This window comes from Aptenodytes forsteri, unplaced genomic scaffold, assembly GCF_000699145.1.
Source record: "Aptenodytes forsteri isolate BGI_AS27 unplaced genomic scaffold, ASM69914v1 Scaffold7, whole genome shotgun sequence".
In the NCBI taxonomy this organism is placed as follows: Eukaryota; Metazoa; Chordata; class Aves; order Sphenisciformes; family Spheniscidae; genus Aptenodytes; species Aptenodytes forsteri.
Genome location: NW_008795919.1, coordinates 1681611 through 1698747, shown reverse-complemented (window position 1 = coordinate 1698747; position 17137 = coordinate 1681611). Strand labels below are relative to the sequence as shown.

Sequence of the window (17137 nt, the reverse complement as noted above, 5' to 3'; positions counted from 1 at the left end):
AAAAAAAAAAAAAACAAACAACAAAAAACCCCCGAAAGAATGGTAGATTAGATAAACATCATTTCCTGTGACGAGCAAGGTAATAAATGAGGTCATCCTGTAAAACACCCGGGGCTGCAAAGACACGTCTTTTATGAGACTGTCCACGGACGTGGGCGGGGGTGCTTGGACTCCAGTCAGATGCAGGGTGCTGAGCTCTGCTGGCAGAGCCCTCCCGGCTTTCTGCAGCTTTATCTGCTGCGGTAGTTTGCCTGAGCGGGAAAAGGGGCTCACCTGGGACAAGCTGGGTCTTGACTGGAGGCTTTGCTGCCTTAGCGTTGCTCACAAAGGCTTTAAAGTTTAGACAAGCCCTTGCACACACCACGAGATACAGCGTTCATCAAAACACAGTCACACCTCCCGATCCGGGCGCTTCTCCCTGCGCACACATGCGTGCGTGGCAGGAACACCTACTAATCAAACAGAGAGACTTAAAAGAAAGTTTTTACTCTGAACCGCATCCAGATCACCGTTCCTCCATTAAAATTATATTTTTAATGTCCTATAATTGCACCAGGATAAAACCAGGTGTGTGTTCATGTGAGATAACACACGCGGGTACCGGTGAAGGCGCTGGGCTTTGTCTCAACCTCCCCGGTGCCTCCCAGGCATGTGTTATCTCCTAGTTTCACGTACCTTGTCATGACTTACTGTTTAATTAGATGTTTTTAAATGAAATTTTTTCTTTGTTAGAAGTAAAGAGCAGCTCTTAAAGGGTAGGTTCAGAAAAGCCAGCTTGGGTTACTTTTTGGCATGTGGCTTGTGAGTCAAACCAACAGCGCTTCTCCTCCAGGAGCTGGACCCCAGGTGAGGCTTCTCCATGGGACAGCACCGAGCGAGGCACCGCGGACACGCTGGGCTGGCTTTGGAGCAGCTCCTCCTTGATTTCCATTTTTGCAGCTCGGTGGTTTGGCCGGTGTTTGGCTGCTGCAGACCCTGCTCGTTGGGGCGGGCAGGGCTGCAGCCACGCATGCTCGTGGGCAAAGGGGTCACCAGGGGCTGGCTGTCCCTGGTCACCCCATCACCCCATGTACTCCCTCTGTAATTTGAAGAACTGTGTAAAGGCACAGTTCTCCAAAGCTTTTGGAGAAGAGCACAGCACATGCTCCCACCCTCCTGGGCAGCGGGTCACTGCCACGCCACAGCCCCGGCTCCCATGAGGACTGCTTTGTCCACTGGTGGGTTGCCAGTGGGGCCAGCAGGAGCGGCCTCGGCCGGGTGACATACACCCCATGGTGCTTGTCCCCACGTCAGCCCCACGAAGGAGGTGGCGCCGAGATCTTCATTTTGCAGACGGTGCCACGCAGCAGGCACATGCCTCGCAGGGCACCAACCCGTGGCAGCATGGACACGGGCAGACACACAGGGACCCATTCGTGTGCCTCCAGCCCAGGGACGTGCCCAGGGTCACACCAAATCTGCAGCAGAGCAGAGGCAAACGTAGACCATTCCTCCCTGTTTAGTAATATTCCAAGATACGTGATCTCAGGAAAAAAAATGTTTGCAATCTGTCTTAATTATTTGAAGAGCCTAAATGAGGTTCTCTGAAGTCCTAGACTAGCACCCTAACCACTAAACCATCCCACCCTTTCCTGTGTGATCCTAGGGAATTACTCATTCTTGCTGTCCTTCCATTTGTTTGTTTATTTTAATTCTTAATGGAGGAACTAATTAGCAAATATGGATATAATGCTTGGAACTGCTGCATGCTCAGCTCTCGCCTCTGTGCCCTACCCCACACCCAGCTCTGCCGTGTCTGGATATTGCCTTTAGTTTGGAGAGAGGTTAAGTGTTGTGGCTTGGTAGAGAAGAGCAGAGAAGCACAAAGGAGCAAGAAAGAATTGCTAGAAATGAGCCCAAACTACCCATTGCAATTAAATATCCCAGAATACGGTGTGCCCGCAGCTCAGGAGCAAGGGGCTCCGGAGCGGGATGAGAGGAGCTGCGAGCAGGTTCACCTTTGCAGCCTAAAAAGCCGTCGCAGCTCCTGCGGCGCGTGCTTGGGATTCCAGCCAGGCCGAGCCTCCCCACCCTCTATCTCAGGCATTTATCTGACATCAGTCACCCAAGTGCCGAGGCGCCAGGGAGCGAGGGATCGGGTCAGGCCCTATTCCCTCCAGACTGGTCGGACAGGTCCCAGGGAGCAAGCGGTGTCCCCAGCGAGGTGGTGGCTGCTTGGGGACAGCATGTCCTCGGGGCTCCATGGGTGCCCCGAGATGGCCCCATGCACCGGGCAAAGCGGGGGCCGCAGTCCTGGGGTTGGTGAGGTGTGAGCAGAGGACCTGACCACAGGTATTCAGGGTTGCTTCAAGCACAAGATCCAAGTTAGCAAGAGACAGGGGCAGTCATTGAAGAAACGTCTTGAGAGGGTTTGTAGACACCGCAAGAGCTGCGCCTCAGTCCCCTGTGTGCAGATGTGCCCCCTCCTGCACGGCCGGCTGGATTCTCCCCATGCTGTTTCTGTGGCTGGTCAGAGTTGTTTTCCCCATAGAAAGACGTGCCTGGCACCGTGGTGGGTCCCGGCCACTGCAGAGGGGTTTCCCGGTGTGAGCCCTGGCAGCCCGGTCCGGTACGTGTGTCCTGGCCAGGGCATGGTGCCGACCCGGCTGCAACACTTCTGGTTTGCCGGATGTCCCACCAGTGCACGGGCGCTAGAAACCCAGGGCAGCTTCTGAGCAAGGAAAAGTAAAAGCGTTTTCGCTGTGATAGTGGGCGAGTGGTGGCTCTCCCCGGAGCGATCCCCGGGTGAGCTGGTGACTCCGGAACGGCAGGTGAACTGACAGATTTACACTGCTGCGGTCTGAGGCTCAGATCGAAACCCTCCTGCATGCTCTGCGGATTGGCAGCAAGGTCTATATGAAGAGAAGTATTTATTATTATTCGTCTCTAATCTTTGCTGAAGGGTCTTTTGCCCTTCAATAATCTAAATACATTTTAACAAATTGATAGCAACATTACCGTGGCTTACATAGGATCCGCCGCCGCTTGCAAAAGACACTGCATCTTTGTTCTCCCTTTTTAGATTATGTAGATCCAAGCCACACAAATTCAGGCGCTTCTATAGGGAATACAGGGAAACCTCTCAAGCATGTTACTGTAAAATGGATTATACTGTTTAAACACATAAAGATCCCGTAGACTGGTTGCCAAAATGTAATGGGAGTTTGTGCAGCTAAATGAATAAACCTGTGATGGTTAATGCTACAGGGCAGAGCCGTGGAGCGTGTGCGAGTCCGGGAGCGCTCGCTGCCGCGCGGCACGGCTGAACCGGGCTGGGGGTGACATTGGATGAGAAACTTTCCTTGGTGTCAGCACGGAGCAGCGCAGGTTTCTGGTTCCTCTGGCCTGAATCTTCGGGCTCTCCAGCCTCCCGTTTCAGTTTCTTGCCTTCCCGACACTGCCATGTTTTTTTGCTGTGAAGCACACGAATTCTATACAAGCAGAGGCAGAGCTACATGGTCCATCCAGAGCAGTTAAGTAATTGAACTGAATTTTAAATAGTTGTTATTTTTCTAATTGGATATGAAAGGGATTGGCTGCAGATTCAGAAAAAAAAAATTTTGAATCAGGGGAATGAAATAATCTGAATTACCTCACTAAACTGACTTCTCAAATGAAGTCGCAAAGGCACGAGTGAGGAGTGCAGCGTTCGGGGGGGGGACGGGGGCCCTGCTGTATCAGAGCAGCTCTTTCAACGAATAGCAAAACCCACGTGCAGTAAATATCTGCAAATACACTTTGACATTCAAAAGCAGAATCCAAATCCTTTTTTATTCATTTCCTGCAAAGGTTCGAGCACTTGGGTTTCACCCATTAGGAGGACATTTTAATCATTAATATTTGCTGCTTTCCAGCGGGGTGTTCCTGAGGTTACTGTTCAGGCTGCTACATCAGAGGCTCCCCAGACAGCACGGCCCAATCCATAAAATGAAGTACGGCAGGGAAATGTGTGGGAACTCACAACAAATTGTTTGTGAGCAGTTTCAAAAGATTCACAAAATATTCTGAACAAGCAGCACATCTGAGGCCGAGTCATTCCTAAATGGTAAAGCAGGGAAATGCGTTAGCTGAAATTATTAATTGCAAACCGCTTACTAATCCCCTTCCCAGCCCTGAAGGAGCACAGGGTGCTTTTGCAAAGGTCTGAGTAAATTTTGTTATTATATTGATTGGCCGTTCCTATCAAGACATGATGTACTAAAGAAGGTACCGTCCGTAACTGAGACGTCGTATCTGCCGGTCTCGGGGAGGCTGAACCTTCCTGCCCCATCGATCCGGCCCAAAGCTCCCCAGGAGCAGAGACCTGCAGTGACACACGGCAGGTACTTTGCTGGGTAAAACGGAGGCACAGAAAGAAAAATGCAATTAATATCACACGGCACCTTAAAATTTAGTTCGTAACCTAATGTATTGATTTGCATTGGAAACAAAATGTTAAGTACGGGAGCTTTGCATAGGCATGGGACCTCTCCTGATGAGCTTTCTCATGGGAATAGTTTGAGGCTGTTGAGTTGTATCCCTGCTCCCTCTCTTCTTCCGAGGGTCCGAGATCCATTTCCCTATCGGGACTCAGCAATCTGGAAAGCCCAGAGATAAAACCAAGATTCTTTCCATCCTTCCATTTGAAAAGGCCTTCGAGCTGATTACTGCGTTTCCTAGAGAGGCTCTTTGACATGGGGACTCGGTTCAGGTTGTGCATTCAAGATAAAGAAAATACCTGTATAATCCCCTCTGGGAAGAAAGGATAATTACAGACCGGGTTTGAAATATAGCTGATGGCACTGACCTCCTTCCCTGGACCATCAATAAATACCTCTCTGCTGAAACACCAGGAAATTGAAGCAGCTGAACTCTGCAGCACCTCCTCAGTGAAAAAGGGCTTTTAAAGTGATGGTAGGAGCAGTCGCCTCTGGCTCACACCCACATGCAGATACTTCTTTATATATGTATCTCCGTCTTATAATTTACATCAGAGACATTCAAACGAAGGTTAGATTAGTTCACTGAAAGCTCTTCCTGAAAGACAGCAGTAATCCCTCACCTTTCTGGAGCACCTTTCGTCAGGGGCTACGCGCAAACATCCATCAGCCAGAGCTTCCCACCGCTGCCTGCCCAGAGCGGGGCAGAGCTGCAGGAACAGCCGATCTGCTGGAGGGAACAAAACCTGGGGGGGGGCTCGGGGCTGTCATCACTGGACCTGCAATATCATGGAAGCAACCCTCAGCAGCTGCAGCCAGGAGCAGCCCCCCCCCCCCCCGCCCCCGCGGGGGGGGGCGGCCCCCCCCCCCCAGCCGATCTGCTGCAGGGAACAAAACCTGGGGGGGGGCTCGGGGCTGTCATCACTGGACCTGCAATATCATGGAAGCAAACCTCAGCAGCTGCAGCCAGGAGCAGCCGAAATAGGTTTGCACGGTGCAGGCATCCCTTTTGCAGGGCAGCATGACACAGGCCTCCCGCAGCCTTTTTTTGGGCTGCCCTGGATCTGCAGCGATGCCCAACGTGGCCGAGCTGACCGACGCGTGGCCCTGGAGCGGGACCGGGGGGCTGAGATGCTTTTGGGGTGGCCGGAGACAGCGCTGTGCCCGAAGATGAGAGATTGCTTTGTCCCAGGTAGTCTCCTAAAAGGATTAACTGATACCTCTTTAAAATGCCATATAAGCTGTAGCACATTCTCACTTTTGAAGGAGATGTTGCAACAAAAGCTCCAATATCCAGGGATTCAGTGCTGCTGAGGAGGAGGATTTACCTGTAAAGTATCTAAGGAGAGAAGAAAACAGACTTGTAAGACGGGCAGTGATTTGCATGTTCCCTCTGGACTTGTTTTTCCCCTCGCAGCACCCCGAGCTCCAGCTGGAAATGGAACTGAACAAATAACACCACGATAAGCAATTCAATTTCCAAGTACCACAAATTTTCCTGCTTACAAATCATTTTGCAAGCAGGTAGCACATTTCTCATATGGAAATGAGTCAGTACTTCGCCTTTTTCTTTTTGTAGGTAAAATCTCTTTTGCCTTAAAATACCCAAAGTTGATGGTGTGCAGTCAGCCCTCGAGCACGGGCACCATGATCCCGAAGCTCCCGGCAGCACCCACACGCAGAGCCTGAGCCCAGGCTGCAGGATGCGCCTTTTGCACTGAATAGTTACATGTAAAAATAGCTGTTTGTAGGAATCATAGTGGTAATTTCAGACACAAATGTTTGTGAACACAGACAAGGAAGGAGAGGGAGCGCAGGAGCTCGGGGACGAAGTATTGTCACCCCGGACCACACAGGAGAGGGACAATGAGGCAGCAGAGGCACAGGGCTGCGGATCAGTCCGTGCTGAAACTCGTCGGGGAAAAGCAGGAAATTCTCTGAGGCTTTCTAGCTCCCTGGGTAAAAGCCTTTGAAGAATGGGTTTCTTTTCCTCCTTCTTCTTTGTACCTGGAACTTAAAAGCCGAGGGACCCACCTCAGCAAACCAGAACAAAAGTGTCAGAAACTCTATCTTGGGACACCTTGAAGGCACAAGGCTCCTTACTCCATCCACTAGATTCACAACTGAGCGATCGTCAGTTCAGTGGTGTTTCTTCTCTTTCACCCTGCTGCCCGGTATCTTGCGAAAAGCCCTCACAGAAACAAGGCTGTGGCATCCCATCACACTGCAGCATTGCTGGAGGTATCAGGACCTTGTGTTCATGGGGATTGCCTTTCCACGCCTGCCTGCCTCTCCGAGGAGCATCATCACATCCCGTGCTTAGGCGCTGGACCAACTCCTTCTGGCTACATTTACCACCCAGGGACTTCTCACCTGGAGAAATCTTTCATCCAGGGATCACTTGGCAAGTTTTAATTGGGTATCACAGCATCCATCCCAGGTAGATATTATCATCATCTCCATTTTGTTGCTGGAGGCAGTCAAGCCCAAACTGGGGAGGTGACCTGCCCAGTGTCACGAAACAGAGCCGGCTGCAGCCGTCCCAGCCTGCGGGCTCCCTGCTACCTCCAGACTGCTGGCTGTGCAGGACATGGGGAGAGAACCGCACGCAGGCAGGGTGCTCTCCATCTCAGGAAAGTCAGGGGATGAAGCCTTTGGTGTTCTTGGAAAGCAGGACCTGTTTTGAAATCGCTCTCTCTTCAAATCAGGGGTTTTCATGCTACAGCAAATGGAGCTGTGTGAGTTTCATCATCTGACAGTTACACCCAAGGTATGTTTAAAAGACAAACTAGATCCGACTCAGCACAAAAAAAGGCATCTCTGGGAGATCACAAGCCTTGCGGGTTCAAAGGGAAGACGAAGCCGTGTGTACCTGCTGTGCAGCACCAGGGCAGGCGATTCGTGTGGGAGTTTGTGTCACTCTGCACTGCCGCTCAATGCACACGTGAAATGTATAACGTATTGCAAGTGGTACCTGCCTTGCAACATTAAAGGCAGCAGCGAGATGCTGAGCCTCATGGAAATGCTTCCTGTGACGTGATACAGAAGAAATGAGGATCATTTCCCTTCCCACATTCAGCAAGAGGTCATACACCTGTTACTGACACTGCCATTCTCAGCAGCTAACTTCAAAATACAAGGGCATCATGAGACAAGATGATGCAGTGACAAACACCTCTATTCCCAGCACTAAAAAGAAAGTCTGGAGTTACAAAAACAGAGGCCATACTTAACCAGTTTTCTATACAGCACTTCCTCACACTTGGGCAATAGCTAAAGCCCAGATTGTTTAGAAAAGCATTCCCACAGACCAGAAGCACATGCATTCAGATCATGCTCATATACCTGATATTTAGTAAATCATTTAACTTGTTCTGTGCCTCAATTTTCCCCAGCTGCAATAATGAGCCAGCTCACACAGGCACTGGGAGCGAGCTAATGACTGAAGTGGCTGGTTCTGTACCAGTACTGGGCTGGGGATTAGCAACTTGTGAAGCTCTTTGAGGTCTGTCAGCATAACCTTATTTCAAAATCAGTTTTCCCTTTCGAATCAGATCCCTCTGACCTGTGTGCCGTGCAGCCCCGCCGCTCCCTAGCCCAGCTGCAGCATCTCCAGGACCGGAGGCTCACCAGGTCAAAACGCTCCACTGGGGCTTTAGTTTGTGAAATCCGCAGCCAAGCTCACCTCTACGTGAGGAGCTGAGTATCAGCAACGCCAGTCAGGGCCTTTTGGATTTGCTGAATTAGAAGTAGCAGGATGAATCTGAACTAAGCAGCCCTCTCATGGGGAAAAAAAAAGCTCCCAGGAGAGCCTGGCAGCTAAAGGAAAGAGCAAACAAACTTCAAGGGGACATAGTGTAGCAACCAAGCCTCAATGACCGAGGGGTTTCAGGGAGCAGACTAAGATTTTTTTTTTCTCCTTTCCCCCATGTAGACACATCTACATTCTCTCCAGTAACTCACCCTGCCAGGACCGTGCTCAGGGCTTTGGTCTCTCTCCCACCATCCCCAGCTCCCTGGGCAACGCTAACCCGCTTGGCAGCTCATTTTCCCAAAAGCCCCCGGCACTCACAGCATTTCTTACTTGAGAACAAGTCTGCCAGTAGCACAGCACGGATGTTCACCCTCTCGCTCCCCCAGATTCAGCTGTGTCTTTGCCACGAGGCTCCTGATCAGAGGCCACCAGCACTGGTGGGTCTGGCTGCACCTCCCAGCTTTTGGGAACAGCCTTTCCCCAGCCCTGCTGCAGGCTCCTCAGCTCACCCTCCACTCACACAGCTTGCAGAGCTCACACGGGTCCAGCTAGGAAACAATAATAATAAGAGCAGATAGCAAAGATGGACACAAGAAGAGAAAAAGACCTCATGCTCATCAAGAGGATTCTGAGCAGTCACTAACAGCCCAATGTCCTCTCCCTCCCCTTCCGCAGTCACTAACAGCCCAATGTCCTCTCCCCCCCCTTCCCTTGACTGAATCAATCCAAACACAGCTCTACAGAGAGAAATACAGCTTGTGTCCTGCCCTTTATAGCCTCCTGGGGCAGGGTGACCCCAGCTGAGCCCTGTCCCACTCATCAGGCAGGGCCCGGAGGGAGGGGGCCAAGCACCTGGGCAGCCGGCAGTTTGGGCACCAGCATCTAACCCTTTCCTTGTCAGCCTGTGTAATGCGTCGGCCCATCGCTGTATGAACGAGCATCGCTGGGGCATGTTTCTGCTGAAAACCTTGTCCTCCATGGTCAAGAGTGGGAGCTGAGCCTGCCCAAGTCCCTGCCATGGGGATGAGCAGGGCTAGAGCCGTCTCACTGAGGAAAAGGCGACGTCCTGCCCCTGTGCCAAGGGCAGGTGTCTCCTATGGCCTAACCCAGGAAACCTCAGAAGGGGCAACCAGTGCAGTGACACCGACGTGACATTTCTATTCCCAGCTGCAAAGCTCTGTGTGGGGCTCAGGTCCGTGCCTTGCCCGACCACTCCTCCGCTCAGGCATGATGGCACCGACTGCCTCCCGCTCGCGTTGTGGCTATTCAGCGCCTGGTGCCCAGAAACCTTGTTGTGAAAACCCCGTCTCTGCTCCAGCAGTTTATTTCTCTGCCCCGTAGCTCGGATGAACCGTCGACACGAGGCTGTGCGAAGCAGCACGTAGCGCTTCCCAGTGGGGCCAGGCACCTGCATGCACCCGTCTTGGTTTGGAAGGGTCCCACAGCTCCTGCCCATGGTGGCAGCGGACACAGGGGGTCGGCGTGCTCGTGCGCCGGGGCGTTGGGCTGTTGGCTGCGTGCCGTGCCGACCCGCAATGGTCTCATGCTTCCTTCTTGTCTGCAGGCTGGCTCAGGTGCTCCGATCACCTGCTGCTTGCGGGAGCAGGAAAGCAGCAACTGAAGATCGAGGGGGACTTTTGGTTTACTCAGATGACAAGAGACAATTTTGGTTCCCCAAAAGCCAAGGAAACAAAGCTGTCAGGCTTTAATGGTAGCTTGTCTCCCTCCTGCAGCATGTTTATGGGCAAACAAGCTGCAGATCAGACCAGGCAAACAGCAGCAGGTGAGGCCAAATAACAATAATTAATAATTAATGGCGAATGTGGCTATGTTTATTCTTGTTGTACTGAGGCAACGTTGTCTAATGGATGAAGCACTGTTACAGGACTCAAGAGACCGGCTCAGTTTCCAGTGCTGCCGCTAACCTCTGCATGATGCTGAGCCAGCCACCCGTTCTGTTTCTCCCTTCGCACTCTTTGTGCCCTGCTGCTGAGGGTGCAAGCTCCCCGCGACACGGGCGGCCCTGTCCCATGCCTGCACGTGCCGAATGTGACGGGGCTTTGCCTTGGCTGAGGCCTCGAGGCAGAAGAGCAATGCCAATATTCATGTTCTGTTACGGATGCCCGGTGCCTGCACGGTTTGCTTGTGGCACGGAGCAGGGCTCACCTGACTGCCCTGGGCATTAACCTTCACAGCGGTAGGCTCTGGGTTACAGCTCTCCGGGGGATTTGTTTCTGACAGTAGCATCGTTCCTAAAAAAGCCAGTACGTGTTTCAAAAGTGTCGTGGTGTCTCTGTGTCATCACCCTGCTGTGCATCAACATCCATCCGTGCCTTCCCACCGCCCTGCCCTGCACCTCCCCGCACGCTGCTGGTGCATGTGGGATGACTCGCAAACACGCTGGAGCTGTATCGGACCGATCTCCAGCCCGGTGTTCCATAGGCTCCGGTGTTAACTCACACTGGTGCCAGCTGGGTTTGCCTCCTCCCCAGATGCCATGTTTCATGGACACGTGTGGCGAGGCACGATTCCCCTCTCTCCTGCATGGTCGTTCAGTCCCTCGTGTGTACGCAGGTCCCCAGCCACGCATGCAGCTTGAATGCACGCCACCGCACGATTTCAGGCTTGTACAAATACGCGAGTATATAAATTATGCAGAGCTCTTCGTGGACAGACAAAGTGTTTGATACTACAAGCAACACCAGCTCGCCAGGGGTGTCTGGTTTGGGGGTGGCCCTTGCTGCAGCAGAACCCCCATCCGCTGGGTACCTGGACCTGAAGTGACACACGCCTTGGCAGTAACACATGGATATTTGTAAAACACGCTCTGACTTTTTATTTTAAGGGTGTCCCCTAGAGACAAATATAACCTGTTCTGGGACTGTGGAAGAAAGCTTTGAAGCTGCCGCTTCCTGGAAATAGCTCTGGTTTCCCACGTCGCATGGTGGTGGTCCCGTGTTTGTTCTTCCCTGAACATCCCTCAACCAGCTACAGTCGTGGCAAACGCCAACACCGCAGTGGCTGACGCCAGCAGGGCACCAATGCATCTTGCCCTTCAGTCCCCTGATTTTGTCCAGGTTTCACACTGAGAGGAAACTTAATGTACCTTAGCTCCTTTCCATTCATCTTTTGGTCTTAAAATATTAGCCATTTTTATGTAACACGTGCTACTTTTTTATGGCCGTATTAACAAGTTGTTGAGCTGTATTTACAATATGCTGATTGTAAGCGCCCCCTAATAGGTCCAGTCTACGTACCCTCCCCAAGTAATTTTCGTGTTTTCTGTTTCATTTTGGGCATGTGTATTTCCTTTACAAAACCTGCATCTCGCTCTGGTATTCGTTGCTGCGTTGCTTGCAGGAACCATCTGAATGTGCACTGTGGAACAGTCATTACCGAGGAACCACAAAGAATGCCAGGGCTAAAATGATCTGGAGCGATGGCATTTGCAGTCCTCTTTGGATTCTTTCAAAACCTGTTTTTTTTTCCAGAGTTAAATTGGTTATTAATTTCAGAACATAAAAGCCAAAGAGATTTGGCACGTTTCAGCCACAGTTTTAACCTATAAACCTTTATTGCGTCTAAGAACGTTTCTTACTGGAATGACGTATGGGAAAACCATGCCCACTTCACCCCGGGTGTGATGATGCCATGGGCCCGATGCGATGCTGCAGTCACCATTGCCTGTCTAACCTCTTGCCTTAACTGACTTTTGTCCATTAAGTAAAAGGAAGTCTGTGCCGGATTAATTGGGTTTGATCTTCTCAAGCTTCCTTTGAGCCAGGGGTGATGAAAGTTTAGGGCTGCGGCTTGTTGCGGAGCTAATCCCAAAGCTGAAGTGAAAGAAAGTCTTTCCAGTGGTTCCTGTGGGCGCATACTGGCAAACACGGCTCTGGGTCACCCCAGCATCGCCCGGGTTTTATGCAGGGCACGAAGGTCGGAGCTCAGCCCTGCTCATCCTGCCTGGTGGGAGGCAGCCGTGTGCCTGCGCAGAGCTGGGCTGCAGCTGCGATCCCGTCCCAAAGCCGGGAGAGGAATGGCACCCAGGCCAGCGTGAGGACCCAGCCCTTCGCCCTGCCACCCCACCTCCACGGAGTGCCCAGAGGAGGCAGGGAGGGGAAGCTGGTCACAGGTCCAGACAGCGATGCTGCGAACAGTCCTTAGCCTTCCAGGAGACCAGCCCAAAACCTTGGGTTTAATTACAGTAGAGCTGGGAGGCGTGGGAAAGCAGGCGAGAGCAGAGTCCAAGCTTCTTTCTTTTTTTTTTTTCCTCATTTAGTTTAGTTTCATCACCCCACCTCTCTTCTTTTATCGAGGAAAATACAAACCTAACTGAGATACCCCAGCCAGCCATGCTGATGTCTGCGGATGGCAGTGCACGGGTGCTGGGGGATAGAAAGCTGCCAGGAGAGTCACCGAGCGGCTTCCCTGGCTCTGGAGTCTCTCAGCCATGGTCTCCTCTCTCCCTTCCTTGTCTCCCAGTGCCCATCCCCTCGAAGGCCAATGGCACCACCATTTCCACCCTGTCAATGAACAAAGATGGCCTGATCGGAGGGGTGACGAATCCCAACGAGGTCTTCTGCTCCGTGCCTGGCCGCCTCTCTCTTCTCAGCTCCACCTCCAAGTACAAGGTGACCGTCGGGGAGGTGCAGAGAAGGCTCTCACCCCCCGAGTGTCTCAACGCCTCTCTCCTCGGTGGAGTCCTCCGCAGGTAAGCTGCTCCCGAGAGCCCTGGGACAGCCCAAGGACGCAGGGCTGTGCTGTGCGCTGAAATGCAGGGGGTAATGCCAAAGCAGGTTTTGTGTTCAGCACCAGTTCTTACCTCTCAGATTAACGGAGACGAGAAATTACTGGTGTGTGGTATATTGGGGAATAGCATTTTTGTTGCTTTTTCTTCTTTCCTTTCAAACCTAAAAGCTTAAACTGGAATTAGTTATAGTTATTTTAACATTAATTACATTATAATTTTTTTCCTCTCCTTCTTTTCTCTTTTCAGAGCAAAATCAAAAAATGGGGGTCGGTGTTTAAGGGAAAGGTTAGAGAAAATCGGACTAAATCTACCTGCAGGAAGGCGCAAAGCTGCCAACGTCACCCTGCTGACATCCCTCGTGGAAGGTAAGAGTTGCTCTCCACTCCCGCGGAGGATGGGAGTGCCAAAACTTCAATACCCTTCATTTGCAGCTTTCCACAAACGAGAACACTTAAAACAAAGTATGCAGCGGTCAGCGCCAACTGAGACTGGAAATATCCCCGTGTAAGTCTCCATGCTGATTCAAGCATGTCTTCTGAAACTCAGACATTTCTGTCGGACCAGTCATAGCCCTTTAGGAAAAGGCATCCACAGCCTGAACGGGGCTGCGAGCTTCCTTTCGGCAGTGTCTAAGTGTACCGTTCACTTCTGCGAACTAGTTCTAATAATGCTAAGTCAGAAACCAAATACAAAAAAGTCTTGAATAAAGCTGCCAAGAATTTAGCAGCTGTTCTGTAGCACTGCGCGCCTGCTTAGGACACAGCTCAAGTGCTGCCGACTGTGCTGCCCTCCGGCAGCATCGACCTGTTCTGTCGAGGCTCCATCACCACACTCATGTCCGTGTCTTGTCCCCCGTAAGAAGGAGATGCCCCGTATCTGAGTCCTGCCCTCCTCCCCTGGGGCAGCAGGGGACAAGTGAGACATCGAGGAGATGCCGCACAGCTCTGAGGTCTTGCAGGTGGAGGTAAAGTTTGTAGCAGCAGTCCTCGGAGCGTGGTATTAAAGGCTAAGCTATGGAAAATGTGCTATGGGCAGCACAGCGTGCGACCTGCCCTGACGTGTGAGGTGCCCCTGCTTAAAGCCGCTTGTTTGTTTGCTCCCCTCCTACTTTTTGCACTATGGAAATGATGATGTCACCACTGCATCTTTGGAGAAAAGGACACGGGACGCAAACAAATGCAATGACAGCTCCGACTCCCTTCGAGCTTTGGAATCCATTGTGTTTGCGCCCAGCGTGTTGGAGGCAGCTGCCTGCAGTTTCTGAATAGAAAATCATCTCCATTGTTGCCAGCAAATTAAATGACCCGCTTCATTAGGCGGAGGTTGTTACTGGGGGCAGTTGGTTCGTGCTGAATGAAATGCTGATTTCCATTAAAAGAAAAGAAAGAAAAGAATGAAAGAAAGGAAGGAAGGAAGAAATGTACATTTTGATTTCAGGTGGCTGCTGATGTTTTGGTTACCGCTTACCAGCTCATAGTAAATAAAAGAGTGGTGCCATGTGTGCTTGATGGATATAATTTCCTCCTGCACATAAGTGTTATGGTACTGGGAGATGTTTCACCCAGAGGAAGGTGCTATTGCATTGTCATTACTCAGTACACAGAAACTGGCTTGTGCCCCTACGCCCCAGGCACCCTCTTTCTTGGACATTTGCTCTCTTGGTTTAATTTGTTTTCTCCCCTCTGCCTTCCCAAAGTCTGTTCATTTAGAAAAAACACTGGGTGTTTTTTTGAGTGCTAATGGTATACTTTTTCTTACACTGACCCACGGCCATTCATATAGATGGGGGAGAATGGGTACCGGGGAACCCAGGGAGCACTACGAGGGCTGCAGGGGGAAACACAGCTTCCTTTGGGAGCCCTTGCCATGTACATCAAGCACTTGCCCTCTCTTGGGCACCTGCTCCACGGGAGTAGCTCCAGCATGGACCCAGGGGAGCAGTAGGGCTATATTTCAACTTCAGAAACATCCTTAAGCTCTCAGAAAGAGGTCTGCCTTCAGACAGGCTCCTGTGGCCCCTCTGCCTGCCGTGGCCTCCTGCCCCACGAGCGCTCTCCTCCAGCCTCTCCTCCCCTGGGCTCTGACTTGGTGTGGCTTTAACACCACTTTCAAAAGCTGGACCGCCTTGTCCCCTCTGCCGAAACCTCTCTAAGCCAGCATCCAAATTGCCTTTAAAACATTCAGCTGTGTAGCCACTCGCACACACTCATGGAGGAAATAAATCCTGGCTCCAGGCTTGGCTCTCGCTGCGAGGTCACATAGCCTTTTTTTATTGTCACAATAACTGTTTTTCAGCAGCTATTACTTTCTGATTGTTTTTTAACATACAAAGAACCGCAGTTCCGATTCTCTAGGTTTACCTTATCGGCTCCTCCTTTAGAGGAGATAAAGTGGAAAGTATTATTGTTACGCAGGAAGCACAGACACTTTCCCATAACATGGCTTCACAGACTGAGCTCCGGGAGCTGGGAGACTGTGATGGGATCTAGGTTAATGCTATTAGGATGGATGGCCTAATATGTATGAGCAGCAGGGGGGCAAGTCAAATTAGCTCTGCCTGCCCAACCAGGATTTCGGGTGTTGGGCATGATCAATTGCCATCAGCTCTGATTATTTCCACGGGGATGCCTGGAGATAGATCAATTCCATCAATGGGTGGGCATTTCCACAGGGTGATGGATACGCTGCCTGCGCGTCCAGCCCGAGGGCCCCTGCTCACTGCGGGAAGATGTAAACCCCTTCCTTCTGCCCGTTTCTCACATCCCCGTTTTGTCTAGCAGTCATGGGGCTAAGGTCGCTTTTTCACCCTCCAGCCCCTGTTTAAATCTCTGCTCAATTTGGAGAGGCCAAGCAGGAAATTTTGGAAGAAGTAGGGAGAGAAAGATGCAGCAAGGGACGCCTCCAAGTGAGAAACACCTCTGCCACCCAGAGAGCTCTTGGGTGGCAAATGAGAAAGTGCTCCAGTCCCGGCAGAAATAAGCCACATCAGTGGGATGGCTGAATTTGCTACAGAAAGTGCTCCCCTTTCACGTGGGTGTTGACACAGCTTGTTAATCTGTCCTGCTTGTAGGCGAAGCCGTTCACCTGGCTCGGGATTTTGGGTACGTGTGCGAAACGGAGTTCCCAGCCAAGGCGGCAGCAGAATACCTCTGCCGACAGCACTCCGACCCCACGGAGCTCCACACCAGGAAAAACATGCTGCTGGCTACCAAGTGAGTACAGATGGCTATGAGCCACCGCTGCGTTAGGTACCCGCAGGCCGGAAGGGCAGCGTTAGCCCTGAAAGCTTACTCTTCTGCAGCAAAGAGATGGTCTCATACGCTGCATGCAGATCTGAAAGACGTGCAGCAAGACGAATAATTTGCATGGATTTAAGGGCTTGCTCCTACATGGGAGACGTTAACCTAACTCCAGGGAGCATTTCGGTACTGCCACACGTGCCCCTTCAAAGCAGCAGCATCTGCACCAGCTCCAACTCCGCACGCAGGGGCTTTCCCCAGGCTGGGGCTGAAAACTCCTGGGGGGGAGGCAGCTGCTTGGGCAAGGAGCAGGAAAAGAGACCTCAAACATACCTATGTCCCTGCAGCTTTCCAAGAGCATTTATGGTAACACAAACCTCTCTCTTTCAGGCAAATTTGTAAAGAGTTTGCAGACTTGATAGCCCAGGATCGCTCGCCGCTGGGGAATAGCCGCCCCTCACTCATCTTAGAGCCCGGCGTCCAGAGCTGTTTGACTCATTTCAGCTTGATAACCCACGGCTTTGGGGGCCCAGCCATCTGTGCAGCGCTCACAGCCTTCCAGAACTACCTGGTGGAGTCCCTTAAGGGGCTGGATAAAATGTTCATGAACAGCACAGGGAACGGGCACACAGCCGGAGACTCCAAAGCGTCAGAAAAAGAAGTGAAGCATCGGAAATAACGCGCTGTCTCCCTCCCTCTCTCCGGTGGGAGCTTTCCCTGGTCACAATAGGAAGGCTTAACAGCACTGGGGGGGGAAAGAGGACCCAGTGCACCGTTTTCTGAACTGCTACATTTGAACTTGGGATGAAACTCGTAAAGCAAACAAAGAAAAGACAAAAAAGAAGATTTAAAGAATTTAAGAAGAAAACAACTCTAATGGACGTAGTGAGATTGAGAAATAAGACAGGTTGATGGCTTTTGGGTTTTGCCTTTTTTT

General features: G+C 51.5%; 1 protein-coding gene across 1 annotated transcript in view; it reads left to right on the top strand.

The window, feature by feature from the left end:
* Positions 1 to 16879, top strand: part of TFAP2E (transcription factor AP-2 epsilon) — a 27223-nt gene extending 10344 nt beyond the window's left edge. Inside the window, exons 2-6 of the mRNA XM_019473524.1 lie at positions 9776 to 9994; positions 12694 to 12922; positions 13208 to 13326; positions 16032 to 16173; positions 16591 to 16879. Coding sequence (XP_019329069.1) covers positions 9776 to 9994; positions 12694 to 12922; positions 13208 to 13326; positions 16032 to 16173; positions 16591 to 16879 — 998 coding nt within the window. The remainder of the gene's footprint in view (positions 1 to 9775; positions 9995 to 12693; positions 12923 to 13207; positions 13327 to 16031; positions 16174 to 16590) is intronic.
* Positions 16880 to 17137: the final 258 nt, after the last annotated feature.